The 17,052-nt window shown below is 21.6% G+C and overlaps 1 protein-coding gene across 8 annotated transcripts in view; it reads right to left on the reverse strand.

The window, feature by feature from the left end:
• Positions 1–17,052, reverse strand: part of LOC122509202 — a 46,109-nt gene that overhangs the window by 14,019 nt on the left and 15,038 nt on the right. For 3 of the 8 annotated variants that reach the window (XM_043623053.1, XM_043623049.1, XM_043623050.1), the window contains exons 3-5: positions 7,230–7,377; positions 3,715–3,928; positions 2,412–2,504 (exon numbers count right to left, since the gene is read on the reverse strand). In XM_043623053.1, the coding sequence (XP_043478988.1) occupies positions 2,412–2,504; positions 3,715–3,928; positions 7,230–7,377 (455 nt within the window). Of the gene's footprint in view, positions 1–2,411; positions 2,505–3,714; positions 3,929–7,229; positions 7,378–7,871; positions 8,011–8,180; positions 8,326–8,432; positions 8,806–17,052 lie in introns of those variants that run through there. The other 5 variants (XM_043623054.1, XM_043623057.1, XM_043623056.1 and 2 more) reach the window with 5 other exon arrangements.

Consider the following 17,052-nt stretch of genomic DNA (forward strand, 5'->3'; position numbering starts at 1 on the left):
TTTTCTTAAATAATAAAATTTTTCGCAAAAATTCAATTATTTTCAATAAAATTTCTCAAAAGAATTCAATTATTTTTAAAAAGTGGATAAAAATCTTGTCAAAAATTCAATTACTTTCGAAAATTTAAATTAAATTCTTCGCAGAAACTCAACAACTTTTGATAAAATTATTTCTGAGAAATGAATTATTTTCATAATTAATCAAATTCTTTATTCTTCATGAATTCAATATCTTTTGAAGAGTTTTGATAAAATTCTTCACAAAAAAAATTTATTATTTTGAAAAATTTTAATAAAATTCTTTATAATAAGAAAGAAAATTTAATTAAAATACTTGGAAAAAATTTAATTCTTTTCCTAAATAATACAATTCTTCGCAGAAATTCAATTATTTCGAACAATTTTGGCAAAAATTCTTCATGAGAATTTTATTAAACTAAAAGTGTAATATTGTTTCCTCAAAATAATTCAATGATTTTCGAAAATTTTAATAAATTTCTATTTAAGAATTCAATTATTTTCATAATTTATAAAATTTTTTCGCAAGAATTCAATTATTTTTTTAAAAAATTAATAAAAATATTGGCAAAAATTCAATTATTTTAAAAAATGATAAATAAATTCTTTATGAGAATATTTTTAATACAATTTTAATTAAATTCTTCAAAAAAATTCAATTATTTTCCAAAATTTTAATAAAATTCTTGGCAAAATTTTAATTATTTTCAAAAAATTTCCTCAATTCAATGATTTTCAAAATCTAGTATTTTAATAAAATTTCCCAAAAGAATTTAATTATTTAAAAATATTTTAATAAAATTCTACACAAACATTTAATTATTTTCACAAATAATATAATTCTTTTTATAAATAGTAACATTTTTTGCAAAAATTCAATTATTTTTAATAAAATTTCACGAAAAAATTCAATTTTTATCTTATTTGGTTATAAAATTTTTCAAAACAATTCAATTATTTTTAAAAATTTTAGTAATATTTAAATTCTTCAGAAATTATTTAAATTTTTAAATATATTCTTTTCCTAAATAATACAATTCTTTGCAGAAATCCAATTATTTTAAACAATTTTTGATAAAAAATTCTTTATGAGAATTGAAATATTTTCAATTTTAATTAAATTCTTCAAAAAAATTAAATTATTTCCAAAAATTTTAATAAAATTCTATTTAAGAATTGAATTATTTTCATAATTTATCAAATTTTTCACAGAAATAATTATTCTAAAGAATTTTAATAAAATCCTTCGCAGAAACTCATTTACTTTGGAAAATTTTCATAACATTATTTATGAGAATGGAATTATTTTCATAATGAATCAAATAATTAGCTGGAATTTCATTATTTTAACGAATTTTAATGACATTCTTCGTAAAAATGTTTTTATTTTGAAAAATTTTAATAAAATTCTTTATAAGAAAAAAAATTTAATTAAATACTTTGAACAAATTTAATTTCTTTCCTAAATAAGAAAATTCTTCGGAAAAATTCAATTATTTTGAAAAATTTTGGTAAAATTTTTAATAAGAATTCACTTTTTTGAATACAATTTCAATTAAATTCTTACCAAGATTTCAATTATTTAAAAAAATTGTAATTAAATTTTTTGAAAGAATTCAAATATTTAAAAAATGTTAGGTAATTATAACATTCTTTGCAGAAATTCAATTATTTTTAATTATAATCTAAATATTTTTAAAAGTACATATTTTAATTAAATTTCTCGTAGGATTCAAATTATTAATTTAAAGACTTTAATTACATTTTTCGCAAGAAATTTAATTATTTTGAACAATTTGGCTAAATTTCTTTATAAGAATTTAATTATTTCAGAATCAAAATTATAAATGAAATATTTTTAATTGAATACAATTTGGTTTAGTTATATTTTGATTTTTTTTAATCTTCAAAGCATTATATTAGAATTTTATTAAATTAAAAACATTAATTAACATTAAAAAGAAAAATTACCAAAAAAATTAAGAGACAAAAAAGCAAACAAAAAATTAAATTAAAACTGCGAACAGATTACCTGAATACAGCGATTATTAAATAATATAGAAGATAGATTAGATATTAATTAATAAGTAATTTATTAACAACATTCAAAATAATTATATCAATTAATTAATGACAACATTAAAAATCCCCTCAATTGTCAGCATTAAATTTTGTCGAGTAACAGCGTCAAAAGTGAATAACCTTATGCAAAATAATTTCAAAGCTTCGCGAAATTCGATCAAGTTTACTTCTGAGAAATCATGCAAAGATATTTTTTTTTTTGCAAATTCATGATTAGATAAAAAGTTGGTTATTTAATTTTTTTTTAATTCGTGAATATTTGAATATTTAAAAAGGCAAATAAAGCTTCTTTTGGACAGTCGATTTCATACCTGGCTGGTATGAGGACTGATCGAGGAACCGATGTCAAGTTTTTCCATCACGGAGCCAGAAATACTGGCGTACCGTTCCCTTTGGTAGTTAAACTGTTTCAAAATACGAAGATGCCGTCAATAATTTTTCAATTATTTTTTTTAATCACAAGAGTCTGATTGTTTTGAACAATTAAAAACTAATTTTTTTTCGTGCACATAAAAATTTAAGCTACAAGAAAAAGATAATAAACATTCTACGTCTAGAAATTTTCCTATATTACTTATTATAACGAAAGAAAATCAAAAATTTAATAGTATTACTGCTATTTTTTAAAAATAAATTTGAACGATCGAAAAATTTATGAATTTATGAATAATTAAATTCTTTTGATTACTTTCTTTAAATTTTTTGAAAATAATGTTTTCTCTAATAATTTTAATAAAAAATTTGGAAAATAATTGAATTAAACAAAGAATTTTTTCAATTTTTTAAAATAATCTTGTCTGTTCATAATTATAATTGAAAATTTGATTAATTCAATTTTATTAAAATTTATTGATACTAATTGAATTTCTGCAAAGAATTTTACTATTTATAAAAGTGATTGAATCCTTCCAAAGAATGTTATTATTTATGAAAATAATTGAATTCTGGCGAAGAATTTTATTCAAATTTTTGAAAATAATAAGCAGTAATAATTAATTATGTACTTAATAAGTAATAAAAATTTAATTTGCTCAAGAAGTAAATAAATAAATATCAATTATTCGAACATTTAGAAATTTAAAATTATAAAAATTTAAGAGAAGTTAAATAATTATGATTATTGAATAATAAATAATAATATAACTTTTAGAAGCAAAAAATTGATTCAAAACTTTAAAAGGAATTAAAAAATTTTTTAAATAAAATTATAATTACGGTGACTAACTTTGCTTGATTATTTTCGAAAAAAAATAAAATTCTTTAAAAGAATTTAATTATTTTTAATAGAATGTAAATAAATTTCAATTATTTCAAAAATTTTCAATTATTTGTTGATAAAAATCCAACTATCTTGAAACAATAGAATTGAAAAATTTCAAAAATCTTATTTTTCAGAATTTTCAAAAAAACTTTGCAAAAATTCAATTTTATTAAAAAATTTTAAGTGTGTATCTTTTTTTAAATTGACTAATAAAAATTTTAGTTTTTTTTCGGTTAGTAGACACCTTGATTTTAAATTTTCTTCAATTAGAAGGAAAGAAATGAATTTGTTCTGATGTGAAAAAAAGTTGAAATTCAAAAACATGGAAATTTGAGATAGAAAAAAAATTCTACCTCCGAGTGTTGAACTGGATCTGTGCACATAACCGGGAGAGCTGTGAGGAGAGTGTGAATATCAGCGGTACGAAAGCTCTCCATGTCGACTTCTGCCAAATTGGCGTCCAAGTTCCGTGCAAGGTCGTCATAATAACCCAAATCATCACGAGTGTAGGATGCAGAGAGCGAGGAAAGAACACTGTGGTGAACATGTAGTCCTCCATCTCTGTAACTTAGAAAAGACGATTCACTGATTATTGAAACTAAAAACCGATTTTTTATTTATTTATATATTAATATTACAAAATTGCAGGCTTCGCAATCGAAAATTAATCAAAATAAATTTAGAAAAAATATTACCACAAAAACTTAATTATGCATTTTCCTGACTTTTCCCTGATGTTCATAAAGAATATTAACTTTTTTCCTTACCCTGGTAATAACTTTAATTCTAAATTTTTCTAAAACCCTTCCTGAATTCAATTATTTTCTATTCAACTAAATTTCATCTCTGAATCAATTAATTTCAGGGTTGCAACAAAAAATTCATTTTTGCTTTTCCCTGACTTTTCCCTGATTTTCAGAAAAAATTTTGACTTTTCCCCTGATCCTAAAGAATATTCTGATTCACTTTCAAAATTATTAGATACTCAAAAAAATGTTCTATTACATTTATTTACGAATTTAATAATTCTAATTCTAATTCGAAAATATCAATAACTTCTTTTTTAAATAAATATATACAATCATTGCTATTTTTCCATAAGAATTATGATTTTCAATAAATTTCAAATTCAAACTTTTTTGAAATTCAACAACTTAGAATGATTTAAATATACATACAATTTTTCAGTAAAATCAAATTATTTACAAAATTTTAATAAAATTCTTCGCAAGAATTGAATTGTTTTTACAAGTAATAGAATTTTTCATATGAATTCAATTATTTAAAAAAGTGTAATAAAATTCGTTGTGTAAGAATTCAATTATTTTCATAAATAATAAAGTTTTTCATAGGATTTCAATTATTTTTAATACAATTTTAAATGAATTCTTTTAAAAATGTTATTAATTTCAACAAAATTGTTAGTTAAAAGTATGAAAAATTCCAATTTTCAGATTTTTATTTGAAACCTTTTTAAAATTCAATCATTTCTAAAAACTCAAGCTATAATGCTTTTAATATTCAATAATAATCTAAAATTTTAACAAATTATTAGAAAATTCTACGAATATTAAATTATTTAAATAAAAAAATAAATAATACATTTAATAATTGAATGTTTCTGAAAATTAAATTCACATAAAGAATTTTAATAAAATTTTTAAGAATAATTCCTTTTTTCGAGGAATTTGATTTAAACTGTATTAAAAATAATTGAAATTCTGCTATTAGTTTTATTATTTATAAAAATAAATGTATTCCTAAAAAGAATTTTATTACTTTTGAAAATAATTGAATTATTACGAAGAAATTTTTTAAAAATTTGTAAATAATTGAATTCCTTTAAAAATTTTTATTATTCATGAAAATAATTGAATATTTGCGTAGACAGGGTTGCCAAGCTTTTGCTCATTTCAAATTCCCTGACTATTCCAGGTTTTCCAGGTTAAAAAACGGAATTTTTCCAGGTTTTTAAAACTACATTTATATTTAACAAAATTTTTAATTCAAACCTTTTTGAAATTAAACATCTTATAAAAAATTGTTATAAAACATGAAAATATCGATAACTCCGAGTTATCGATCGCTATCTTCGTTTTATAATAATTAAAAATGACCGACTGAGAGCTTAGAATTTTATCAAAAAAATTTTTAAAATAATTCACTTCTTTTGGAAAATTTTATTAAAATAGTAGATATTAAAAATCATTGAATGGAGAAGAATTTTTGAAAAAAAAATTGAATTTGTTGAAAAGAATTTCATTAAAATTTTTGAAAATAATTGAATTTTGGAGAAAAATTTTAATATATTTATAAAGATAATTGAAATTTTGACGATAATTTTTTCAAACTTTTGACCATAATTAAATTTTTGCGAAGAATTTTATTATACTTTTGAAAATAATTGAATTCTTCAGACGAATCTTTTAATATTTCTTTTTAAATACCTAATTGAATTCTTTTGTGAAATTTTATTGAAATAGTAGATATTGAAAATAATTGAATTTTTATAAATTATATAGAAATTAATGAAATTTCTACGAAGAATTTTATTAAAATTATTTTGAAAATAAATTGAATTGTTAAAAAGAATTTCATTAAAATTTTTGAAAATAATTTTATTCTTTCAAGAAATTTAATTAAAAATGTATTGAAAAAACCGCTGCCAAGTTGTATATTTTTTTTATAATTTTGGTGCTCATTTCATGAACACTTTACTTCCACATAGAGATAATAATAATAATAGGAAAATATATGAATAACTTTTTATAAATATGGTAAAAGTGATTGAATCTTGGGTCAATCAATGTATTTTTAAATACTCTACAATATAGTTATAATAGTTTAATAGTTAAACAAAAGTTTTCAAACAAAAACGTTGAGAAAATGTCATTTCCCACAATTTTTGGTTTTTAAAATACCAATAATTTCGAAATTTATTATCGAATTAGGTTCAAAAATAGGTCAATCGAAGCGTTTTTTGAAGCTCTACAAGTCGGTAATGATAATTTTAAGATTACTTCTACATTTTTCAACAAAATTTTCAAAAAAGTCTTATTTTCCAAAATTTTTGATTTTAAAAAGTTTAATAACTCCGATTAATATGGACGAAAAATGTTCAATTAGGGCTCAAAAGATGCGTCTAAAAAAACTCTACAAAATTATGGAAAAGCATTTATAGGTGTCCTAACATTTTTTTAAAGTTATAGGCAAAAAACGTTTTTTTGCAAAATTAAAAATCCAAAAAAAATTTAGTTAAACTTTATTAATCTATCTCAAAGTACTCTCATTTTATGTCCGCAGGTGAGATCTACAATTTAAAAAAAATTCAACCCAAAAGCTCTTCATGATTTCGAGATATTTATGAAAATGTGATGTTTACACACACACACACGGAATGACATTTTTTAAAAATGTCATTTTTGAACTCCTGAGATCAAATAACATAAAGATATGTCAAAAAATCGAATTCGAAAAATTTCGTTATTACAATACTTCCTCTATGAGGAAGTAATAATACTTAAATTCTAATAAATAAATTACAGGAAGACTTTTTAAAATAATTGAATTTCTTTGATATGAATTTTAGTAACATTTTTACGAATAATTAATACATTTTTCGAGAAATTTCATTAAAATTGTATTAAAAATAATTGAAATTCTGCGATGAGTTATATTATTTATGAAAATAATTATAAATCTAGAAGTTTTTTTATTATTTATGAAAATAATTGAATCTCTGTAAAAAACATTTGATTATTTATGAAAATAATTGAATTATTGCCAAGAAAAATTGTGAAGGCAACTCTTTTAAAATTGAATTAAGAAAAATTAGATTTCAAGAATTTTGAATAAATTTGTTACTCACCTGTCTATGAACCACTGATACTCGGAATTGTCCTGAACAAATTCAGAACCGATAAGATCCTGTGCAATTGGATCTGTGGCTGGGTTGGAATTACAATCGGAGCCTGGTGTCTGCGGATCCTCCATTGTCGTGGTTCCCTTGCCAGCACCTGAAAGTCACATTCATTATTTAATAATAGGAGACAATTTTTTACCAAACGTCAAACAAATTAATCTTTATTTTCCATTAATCTTCATTCTTGTAAACAAATTGACAAATTTGTCAATAGAAAATTGTTTACAAATTTAACAGTGAATTTTTTCTAAAGTAATCATTCATTTTTAAATAATTTTAATCTGAATAATTAATATATTCAACCTACAAATTTTAGTATATTAATTAATTGTTAAGAATATTAATTATTTTTTACACTCTTCTCTATTCTTTAACATTTTATTTATTTATTTATTAATCTTTATTATTATTTGTTTACATTATTTATTAATCTTTATTATTATTTATTTATATTATTTATTAATCTTTATTATTATTTATTTATATTATTTATTAATCTTTACCTTCTAGTATTTAATTATTAAAGAGGAGCAAATGTCAAGAGAATTGGAAATTGTAAAAATTGACAATTGCACAAAAATCTCATACCTTTTTGGCGAGAAAATTTAAAAAGAATCAACTAACACTTCAAAAACTTTCAAGACACAATACCGATAAATAGCAAGACACTTTTGTCAACAAAAGTCAGCAAGTTTATGTGGAAATACTTTCTCCCAGGAAATACTACTTGTTTCTCTAAAACTTTCATTATTAATTATTTTACAAATAATTGGAAAAAAGTCATTTTCTTCATATTAAAACACAAAAAACATGCTTTTCTTTTAACATATCACGTCAAATCATTTAAGTTCTCTTTAACGACCTGGTTTAATTAACAAGATTAGACATAATACGTACAGTCAGAAATTCCAAGAATTCCTTGTTGATCGTCATATGTCTCAATATATATACATTACAATAATGCGATTTCAAAAATAAATAAACGAAAATCAATGACAAATTTAAAGGGCGAGAAATAAAGGTACACCATTGCACAAAGTTGAAAATTAATTAACTTATATTAAAGAATTTTAAAAGTAAACTAGAATAGAGAGATGATATTATGTTTGAATAAAAGAAAACTTACAGAGACCATAGGAGAAAACTAACCTTACATGGTGAAGGAATCATTGATTTGCTGGCGCGTTTAGATAATCCTTTTTAGCAAATAATTGACATTTGTTTATAATCGAGGAACCGAGACACTCCGAAATTACGTGATATCTATTCAGAATGTATAAAGACACACCCTGCTAGATGATCTAACGAAATTTTCCTTGTCAACCCAAGTTGTTCTTTCTCTTCAACTCTCACCTACACATTTTACCTTCCTACACCTACTTGCGACACTAGCTATATAGTGTCAAGAATAAAATGTACATAATGCATTTACTGCTATGTATAAAATTCTTAGCTCTGTGTTGTTGTGATTCAGTATCACATGATACAAAAACCATAATAAAATAAAGAGTGGGACAGTGTGGGACTGGTGGGATTGTCACAACTTCACACTGCAATGTGACGTCACCAGGGTTACCAACCTTTTCATTCCCTCGCACCGCACAATAACACAATTCTGAGAATTTAAAAAAATTTTTAAATACAAATTATGTTAATTTTGCATAATTTCCAAAAAAATTTATATCTGAAATCTGAATGAAACAAATTTGCTATCGATTTTACGTTTTGGTTCTCTCTTTCTTGTGTTGTTGTCGATGAGACTTTTTAAACATTGGGAAATTCGGCGCGTAAATATTAGATTGGTAAACTTGTATTGCATAATGGCGGATGATGGTCAAAAGGTGAGGATGTGGAGTCGAGGAGGATTCCGGGTTTTCTCGTATTTAATTGAGGTAATTCTTTAATATTAACTATTTTTTGTATGTAAAAATACTTTTGAAGCGAAAACCAATAAAGACAAGTTTACAAAAAGGATTTTTGATTTAGTATCTTTCTATATGTATAGTATAGCGTATATACATTACTGACTGCACTGTTGCATTGAACAGAAATTACCACAGAAATTTGCGGTTTTTTGAGTAATTATGATCGATTGTTTGCAAATAATGAAAAATAATGCATTTATAAGATAATATTCATTCTTTAAATATAGAAATTTAGTCTTTGAATCGTTTGGATATATTATTGAAGAACTCTTGGCGGTGAAAAATTTGTGAGGTTATGTTCCTTTGTTTCACGCAGTCACGCAGTTTTTGACGTGTTTGAATTTTATTTTGTAATAAAAATCACGAAGTTAAAAATATACAGGGCTCGAACTAGGTACGTAAATTTGCTTCAAGTCCGTAATTTGATTGAAACAGGACGAAAAGTTCGTAAATTGTTCGATATAATTTGAAGAATTTTAGAGAAATTATAAATGATTGCAGAAAAATTTCGTAAAATTTCAATTATTTTTATAAATAATAAAATTCTTTTCTGAAATTGAATTATTTTCCAAAATTTTAATCAAATTCTGGGCAAAATTTCAATTATTTTCAAAAGTTTTCTCAAATTCAATGATTTTCAATATCTACTATTTTAATAAAATTTTCCCAAAGAATTCCATTATTATTAAAAAAAAATTGAATAAAATTCTACGCAAACATTCAATTATTTTCATAAATAATAAAATTTTTTACAGGCATTCAATTATTTTCAAATTTTTTATAAATTTCTTCGTAATAATTCAATTATTTTCGTAAATAAAATTCATTGCCGAATTTCAATTATTTTTAATGAAATTTTAATCGAATTCATCCAGAAATGTATTTATTCTTAAAAATTTTATTAAAATTCGTCTAAAGAATTCAATTATTTAAAAATTTGTTGATAACATTTTTTATGAGAATTCAATTTTGAGAAACATTCAATTATTCAATAAATTATTTACTTTTGTATTTAAATAATGGAATTTTCGTAGAATTTTCTATTAAAAATTGATTTAAAAATGAATTTCAGTTAAAGTTTCAGATTATAATTGAAGATTAAAATGAATATACTGTGAATTTGTAGAAGTAATTGAATTTTGAAATTAATTTTTTTCAAACAGTTTAATTGAATTTTTTAATATTATTTGAAAATTTTATTTTTTAATATGCATTTAATAAAAGAATTTAGGAATAATTGAAATTTCGTGAAATTGAATATTGTAAACAAATAGATTTGAAAATTGCCAAAGAATTTTTTTGAAAATTATTAAAAATAATTGATCTAAACTAGAATTTTAGTTAAAAATTTTTGAAAATAATAATTGAATTGACATGATGAAAATAGTTTTGAAGTAGTTCCAATAACAAGATTCTTATAATATAACAATAATTCTATTAACAGAATAAAGAACTAAAGAGAAAAAGAAATAATCTTGTTTTGGATTAAAAATATATATATGGAGTGGAGAAGAAGTAAAATATAAAAATACGGTAAATATGAAAATAGAAAAATGATTCTTGAAATCATTTCTGTAAATCTAATCAGTGTTGTTAATTTCTCAATTCCTTAATTGTCGTTCGCGACTTACGAGGAAAAGAAGAAACGGAAAATATTTCCATTTAAGTCATTTTAAATGAAAGTAAAATGCCTAATTTTAGTAAACTCGAATCTTATTATGAAATCACCGATTTTCTCGAGAGACGAGATTTTAATCAGGAAATGGAAGCTGTCTTGTGAAATGCATGATTAAATATATACAGGGGACTATTTCTCTTGAATTCCCTTTTATAGATTGAAATCGAATCGAAAAGGCGAACCGGCTTTATTTTATTTTTTTACGTGCTTGCGAGAGTTCAAGTGCAGTCATAAAAATTAATTCTATAAATAAAGTGTAATTGCCTTGAATAAATGAGCAATCGTACAGAAAATAAAAATAATAGGTTTGCTTTTGTTTCCATTCTCTATTTGAATATTTAAATTCACACGTTCTGAGTTGACAATTTTTTTTTAATAATTCGTTTAGAAAAATAAAAAAATTTTCTTAACCTTTTCCTTCTTATTTTTAGACTACGTAGAACGTGTTAAAAAAATATCTTGGAGACACTCCAACAGGTAGCTGTGATCCAAAAACCTTTTGTTGAACTTTTCTCCCCGTATTTTTTTTGTTTTTTCACTTCAATTTTATTTTTACAAATAATTTTCGCTTTTAGTTTATAAAGTAATTTCGTACTTTAATATATTTTCTACAATTTTTTTGTTTTGATGTTTTTCTATTTTTTTCATAATTTCTATTTAATTTTTTGGTTTATTTTTTTCTTTATTTCTATTTAATTTTACTGAAAATCTATAATTTTTCAGTGATTTGTTTGCATTTCCGCGAAGAATGGAAAAAGAAAAATTTGCAGATATATGTGAACGAGGATGAAAAGTGTGTGGGTATGAAAGATAAAATTTTGATCTCTGAACACGATTCGAGGACACGCAAATAGAGAATAATTGATGTTGCAAATTATTCAGCAATTGTAGAATTTCCTAAGATTTTATATATACGCCTATGAAATATCATCTCTGAGAAAATTGTCTAACTCTACGTACACAAAAGAACCAGTTTTGCACCGGTTACAGTTTTATGGATCACGAGGTCTCTCCGCTAAAACACATATGAGGATAGTATCTACACATGCACGTTGAAGAAAAAGAATTTATCAAAACAAAGGTAAAACAGAAACTGTTTACATTTCGGGTTCAAAAAACTTTTTTTTTTTTAAATAATGACAATAGTAATATTACTCTTCTAATTAGGAAATATTATGCGCGATACGAGCGTACTGAATCTTTTTGGATACCCATTTTTTTTAATATGAAAACAAAAGAATTCTTTATTTTCAAATACATATCAATTTCAATTTTTGATCCGGGAATTTAATTTGACCGGGAAAAATCTGGAATAAAGCAGGAATTTTATGCCAAACCGGGAATTTTTTCACCAAATTAAAAAAAGTTTTATTATTTGTTGTTTTTAAAAAATCGCTTTTTATTTCAATTTTTATAGATATTTATACTGTTCTCTAAATTGGAATTAGTTAAAAATAATTAATTTGATAGTAAAAAATCAGTCACTGATTCAAATCTAATATGTAAATAAATTGAAAAAATTATCTAATTAATAGAAATTTTGTAAAATTCAACTGAAAAAAAATTAAATTTGTTAAAGAATTTAATTAAAAACTTTTTAACAAATCGAATTTTCAAAGTGTTTTAATTTAATAATTGATAAATAATTGAATTTTATAAAGAGTCACATTCTAATGTATTCGTGTTTCTTAGTGCGAAGATTAATAATTAAAATTTTTATTAGTTAATTTAAAAAAAGATACATATTTAAAATTTTGTAATAAAATTAAATTTTCGCAAAGTTTTTATGAAAATTCTGAAAAATAAGATTTTTGAAATTTTTCAATTCTATTGTTTCAAGATAATTGAATTTTTATAAACAAATAATTGAAAGTTTTGAAATAATTAAAATTTCTTTACATTCTATTAAAAATAATTAAATTCTTTTAAATGATTTTACTTAAATTATTGGAAAATAATCAATTACTTTTATAAATAGTAAAATTCTTCGCAGAAATTTAATTAGTGTCAATGCATTTGAATAAAATTGAATTAATCAAATTTTCAATTATAATTATGATCAGACAAGATTATTTTAAAAAATTGAAAAAATTCTTTGTTTAATTCAATTATTTTCCAAATTTTCAATTAAAATTATTAAAAAAAACATTATTTTCAAAAAATTTAAAGAAGCTAGTCAAAAGAATTTAATTATTCATAAAAACTCTAATTAAAATTTTTGAAGCCATTTGTAGATTTATTTATTTTTGAAAGCAAATAAATTTAAATTTGATGGGAAAAGAACCGGGAATTTTGTTGAACGAAAATAGTAGACACCCTCCGTGATACATAATTTAAACAAATTTGCTTGATAACTAATTATTATTTACTTTTTCAAAAATTTGAACAAAATTCTTCGCAAGAATTCCATTATATTCACATATATAATAAAATGCTTCTTTAAAGATTTCAATTATTTTCATAAATAATTAAATTCTTCTCAAGAATTCAATTTTCTTCATAAATCATAAAAATCTTCGTAAAAATTCAAATAATTTTTTTAATTTATTAAAATTCTTCTCAAGAATTTAATTTTTTTCATAAAAAAAATCTTTAAAGAAATTCAAATATTTTAGAAAATTTAATAAAATTCTTCTCAAGAATTTAATTATTTTCATAAATATTAATATTTTTCCTAAAAATTCTATTTTTTTATAAATAATAAAATTCTTCTCAAGAATTGAATTTTTGTTCATAAATAATAATTTTCTTCTCAAGAATTGAATTTTTTTCATAAATAATAATTTTCTTCTCAAGAATTAAATTTTCTTCATAAATAGTAAAAATCTTCAAAGAAATTAAATTAATTTTTTTAATTTATTAAAATTCTTCTCAAAAATTAAATTTTCTTCATAAATAATAAAAATCTTCATAGAAATTAAATTAATTTTTTAAATTTATTAAAATTTTTCTCAAGAATTCAGTTTTTTCATAAATAATTTATTTTTTTGCAAGAGAATTCAATTATTTTCATAAATAATGTGAAAAAGTAATTTTTATTGAATTAATGAATGTATTAATCAAATTTTAATTTCACTGAAATTCATTCAAGTTTTTTTTGAGTTTAGAATTTTTTATTTGACAAAATTTCTCTTTCTCGCAATTTTTTCATGAAATTGTAAAATACTTTAATAAAATTGAATATTTTTCATAAAAATGAAATATTTATTTATTTATTTATTCATAATAAACGGGAAAATATGAAAATATTTTCAAATATAATTATTAAAAGTTGAAATATTTTAAAAATCATTAATATAAATTGAGAATTGTCAACAAACACAAAATTTTCTTTTTTAGGTCTCTTTCTTCTTTAATATTTATTAATTTAACTAGACAGTGTTAATTAACAATAATTTTAATTAGGACAAAAATTTAAAAATTCGTCACAATGGGATAAAATATATTTAATACATATCAGATTGAAAATAGAAAATGAAAAAAATAGAAGTAAAAATAGAAAAATATATTTGAATAGATTATATCAGAAAAATAACTATACTGAAGAATATAAAATCCTTTCGGAATATAGAATTTCTTTCATTTGATATGAAGAATTGACAAGATTTGTTTAGAATGAATATTATTCCTCCCAGTCTCGTACGATTACCATTCAAAGATATATCGCCTTTATAAATAAATAACAAGATGCTTTGTTATATGTATGTTGCAGACAATGGCGCAACCACAAAGTTCTTGATGTCTAATAGTTAAATGTGTCACGCGCGTGGCGCCTACAAACAGATTCTATACTTTATTTACATTCCAGATGACTTTTGCTAACAACTTGTTCATTTTTTTTTTATTATTTTCCAGCCGTTTAACGACGGGTGTGGGCCAGAAATAGCAAACTTTCTTCGTAGAAGGACTAACATATGAACGAGCGACCGCATTCATTTTCATGAGAGAGTTTTCGTTGAGCGAAATATTTGGAATTCAGTGAAGAAAATTTGGAATTCAGTAGAAAAATAAATCTGAAAAGACTATTTGGGAGCAATGGGCGGAATTGATTCGACTGTTCTTTCAAACAATAAATGGTAATTTATTGTCGTGTGGTGAGAATGCAAGATGGTAGAAAAAGAAGAAAATAACAAGGTTACAAGAACAATTTTTTGACAAGGTATTTATTATTAGAAACATTTTTCGGTTTAATTTGTTTATATTTTTTGTTTGATTTTATTTAAATGCATAATTATTTAGGAGAATAGGAATTTTTTTTTATCTTTTGCGAATACGTGACAAGATATTTTACAAAATATCTACAATATATTTGAAAGTATTAGTCAATTTCATAAAAGTATTTTAGAGTTTCAGGAAAAAATTGCGACAAAGAGAAATTTTTTGTATAAAAAGCACTGAACTTTAAAAATACTTAAATATGAAATTAGATTTGATCTAAGTTCGCAAAGTTTTTAAAAACGATAAATTAATTCGACGATTTATTTTCATTTTAGTATAAAGATTACAAAAAAGTTCTTCAAAAAATTAAGATTTAAAACTTTTTACTTTTTAATTTATTTGACGATGATTTATAATTAAGAAAATTATAACCAGTTCTTTAATAATTGGGATCTTTAATTACAGAAGCAAAATTCGTTTTTATGACTGGAAAATATAATTAATTGTAAAAAATATAATTTGGGAAAAAATGGAATTGTTTCGAGGAATTTTAATTAAAAATATTTTTAAATAATAAAAGTTTTCTATGAATTTAATTAAAATTCTTCGCAAGATTTCAATTATTTTATTATTTTTAAAAATAATTGAATCGTTTTGAAGAATTTTATTATTTTTAAAAATAATTGAATTTTTGGGGAGAATTGTATTAAGATTTTTAAAAGTAATTGAATTTCTACAAAGATTTTTATTATTCATGAAGAAAATTGAATTCTTAAGAAGAATTTTATTATTTATGAAAAAAATTAAATTCTAAAGAACAATTTTATTAATTATAAAAAAGTAGAATTCTTGGGAAGAATTTTAATATTAATGAAAATAATTGAATCCTTTTGAAGAATTTTATTATTTTTAAAAATAATTGAATTCTTGGGGAGAATTTTATTGAAATTTTTTTTAAATAATTGGATTTTTTCAAAGAATTTTATTATTTATGAAATAAATGGAATTATTGTGGAGAATTTTATTAAATTTTTGGAAAATAATTAAATTTTATCGAAGCATTTTATTATTTATGAAAATAATTGAATTCTTGCGAAGAATTTTATTAATTTTAAAAATAATTGAATTCTTGGGGAGAATTTTATTAAAATTTTTAAAAATAATTCAATTTTTTCGAAGATTTTTATTATTTTTAAAAATAATTGAATTCTTGCGGAGAATTTTATTGAAATTTTTTTAAAATAATTGGATTTTTTCGAAGAATTTTATTATTTATGAAAATAATGGAATTATTGTGGAGAATTTTATTAAAATTTTTGAAAATAATTAAATTTTATCGAAGCATTTTATTATTTATGAAAATAATTGAATTCTTGCGAAGAATTTTTATAATATTATAGAAAATAATAATTAATTAGTTAATAAGTGAATATTTTAAAGTTTTGCAACTGTAATTACTTATAAATTAATGTTGATATTTGAATATAAAAAAATTGGAAATTCTCATAATAATAAAAATTAAATGCAGAATTTTGTGCGTAAACGCGCGTAACATTTGCTAGTTTTTAAAAAAAAATTTACGAACATGAAAAGTAGAAATAAATACCTTCAAAAAAAAAATTGTTTGGTTTTTTGCGTTTCTAAAAACGTTGCGAACTTCAGCCACAAATTTAGTGAAATTGAAATTAAAATTTTAGTGTTTGACATTTGAAGTAAATACATAAAAAAATTTACGTTTACAGAAACGTAAGTTTTTTTAATCTTTAGTAACGTTTATATCGAAATTTCGTTTTGTCGTATTTATTACATAAAGTGTAAAACAAGTTTATAAAATTTAATATTTATTTTTCTTCCGTGTAAGAATATTTTTTTGAAATTTTCACAGTTTCGAACAAGGTGAATTTTGTCTTTTAAATGTCTAAAGTAACAATAAATTTTAAATTGAGTTAACAGAAACAAAAGAGAAAAATGAATAATTGAAATTTATACTGAAAGAGGAGAACTAGGC

The sequence above is a fragment of the Leptopilina heterotoma genome, unplaced genomic scaffold (assembly GCF_015476425.1).
Source record: "Leptopilina heterotoma isolate Lh14 unplaced genomic scaffold, ASM1547642v1 Lhet_6, whole genome shotgun sequence".
Taxonomy (NCBI): domain Eukaryota; kingdom Metazoa; phylum Arthropoda; class Insecta; order Hymenoptera; family Figitidae; genus Leptopilina; species Leptopilina heterotoma.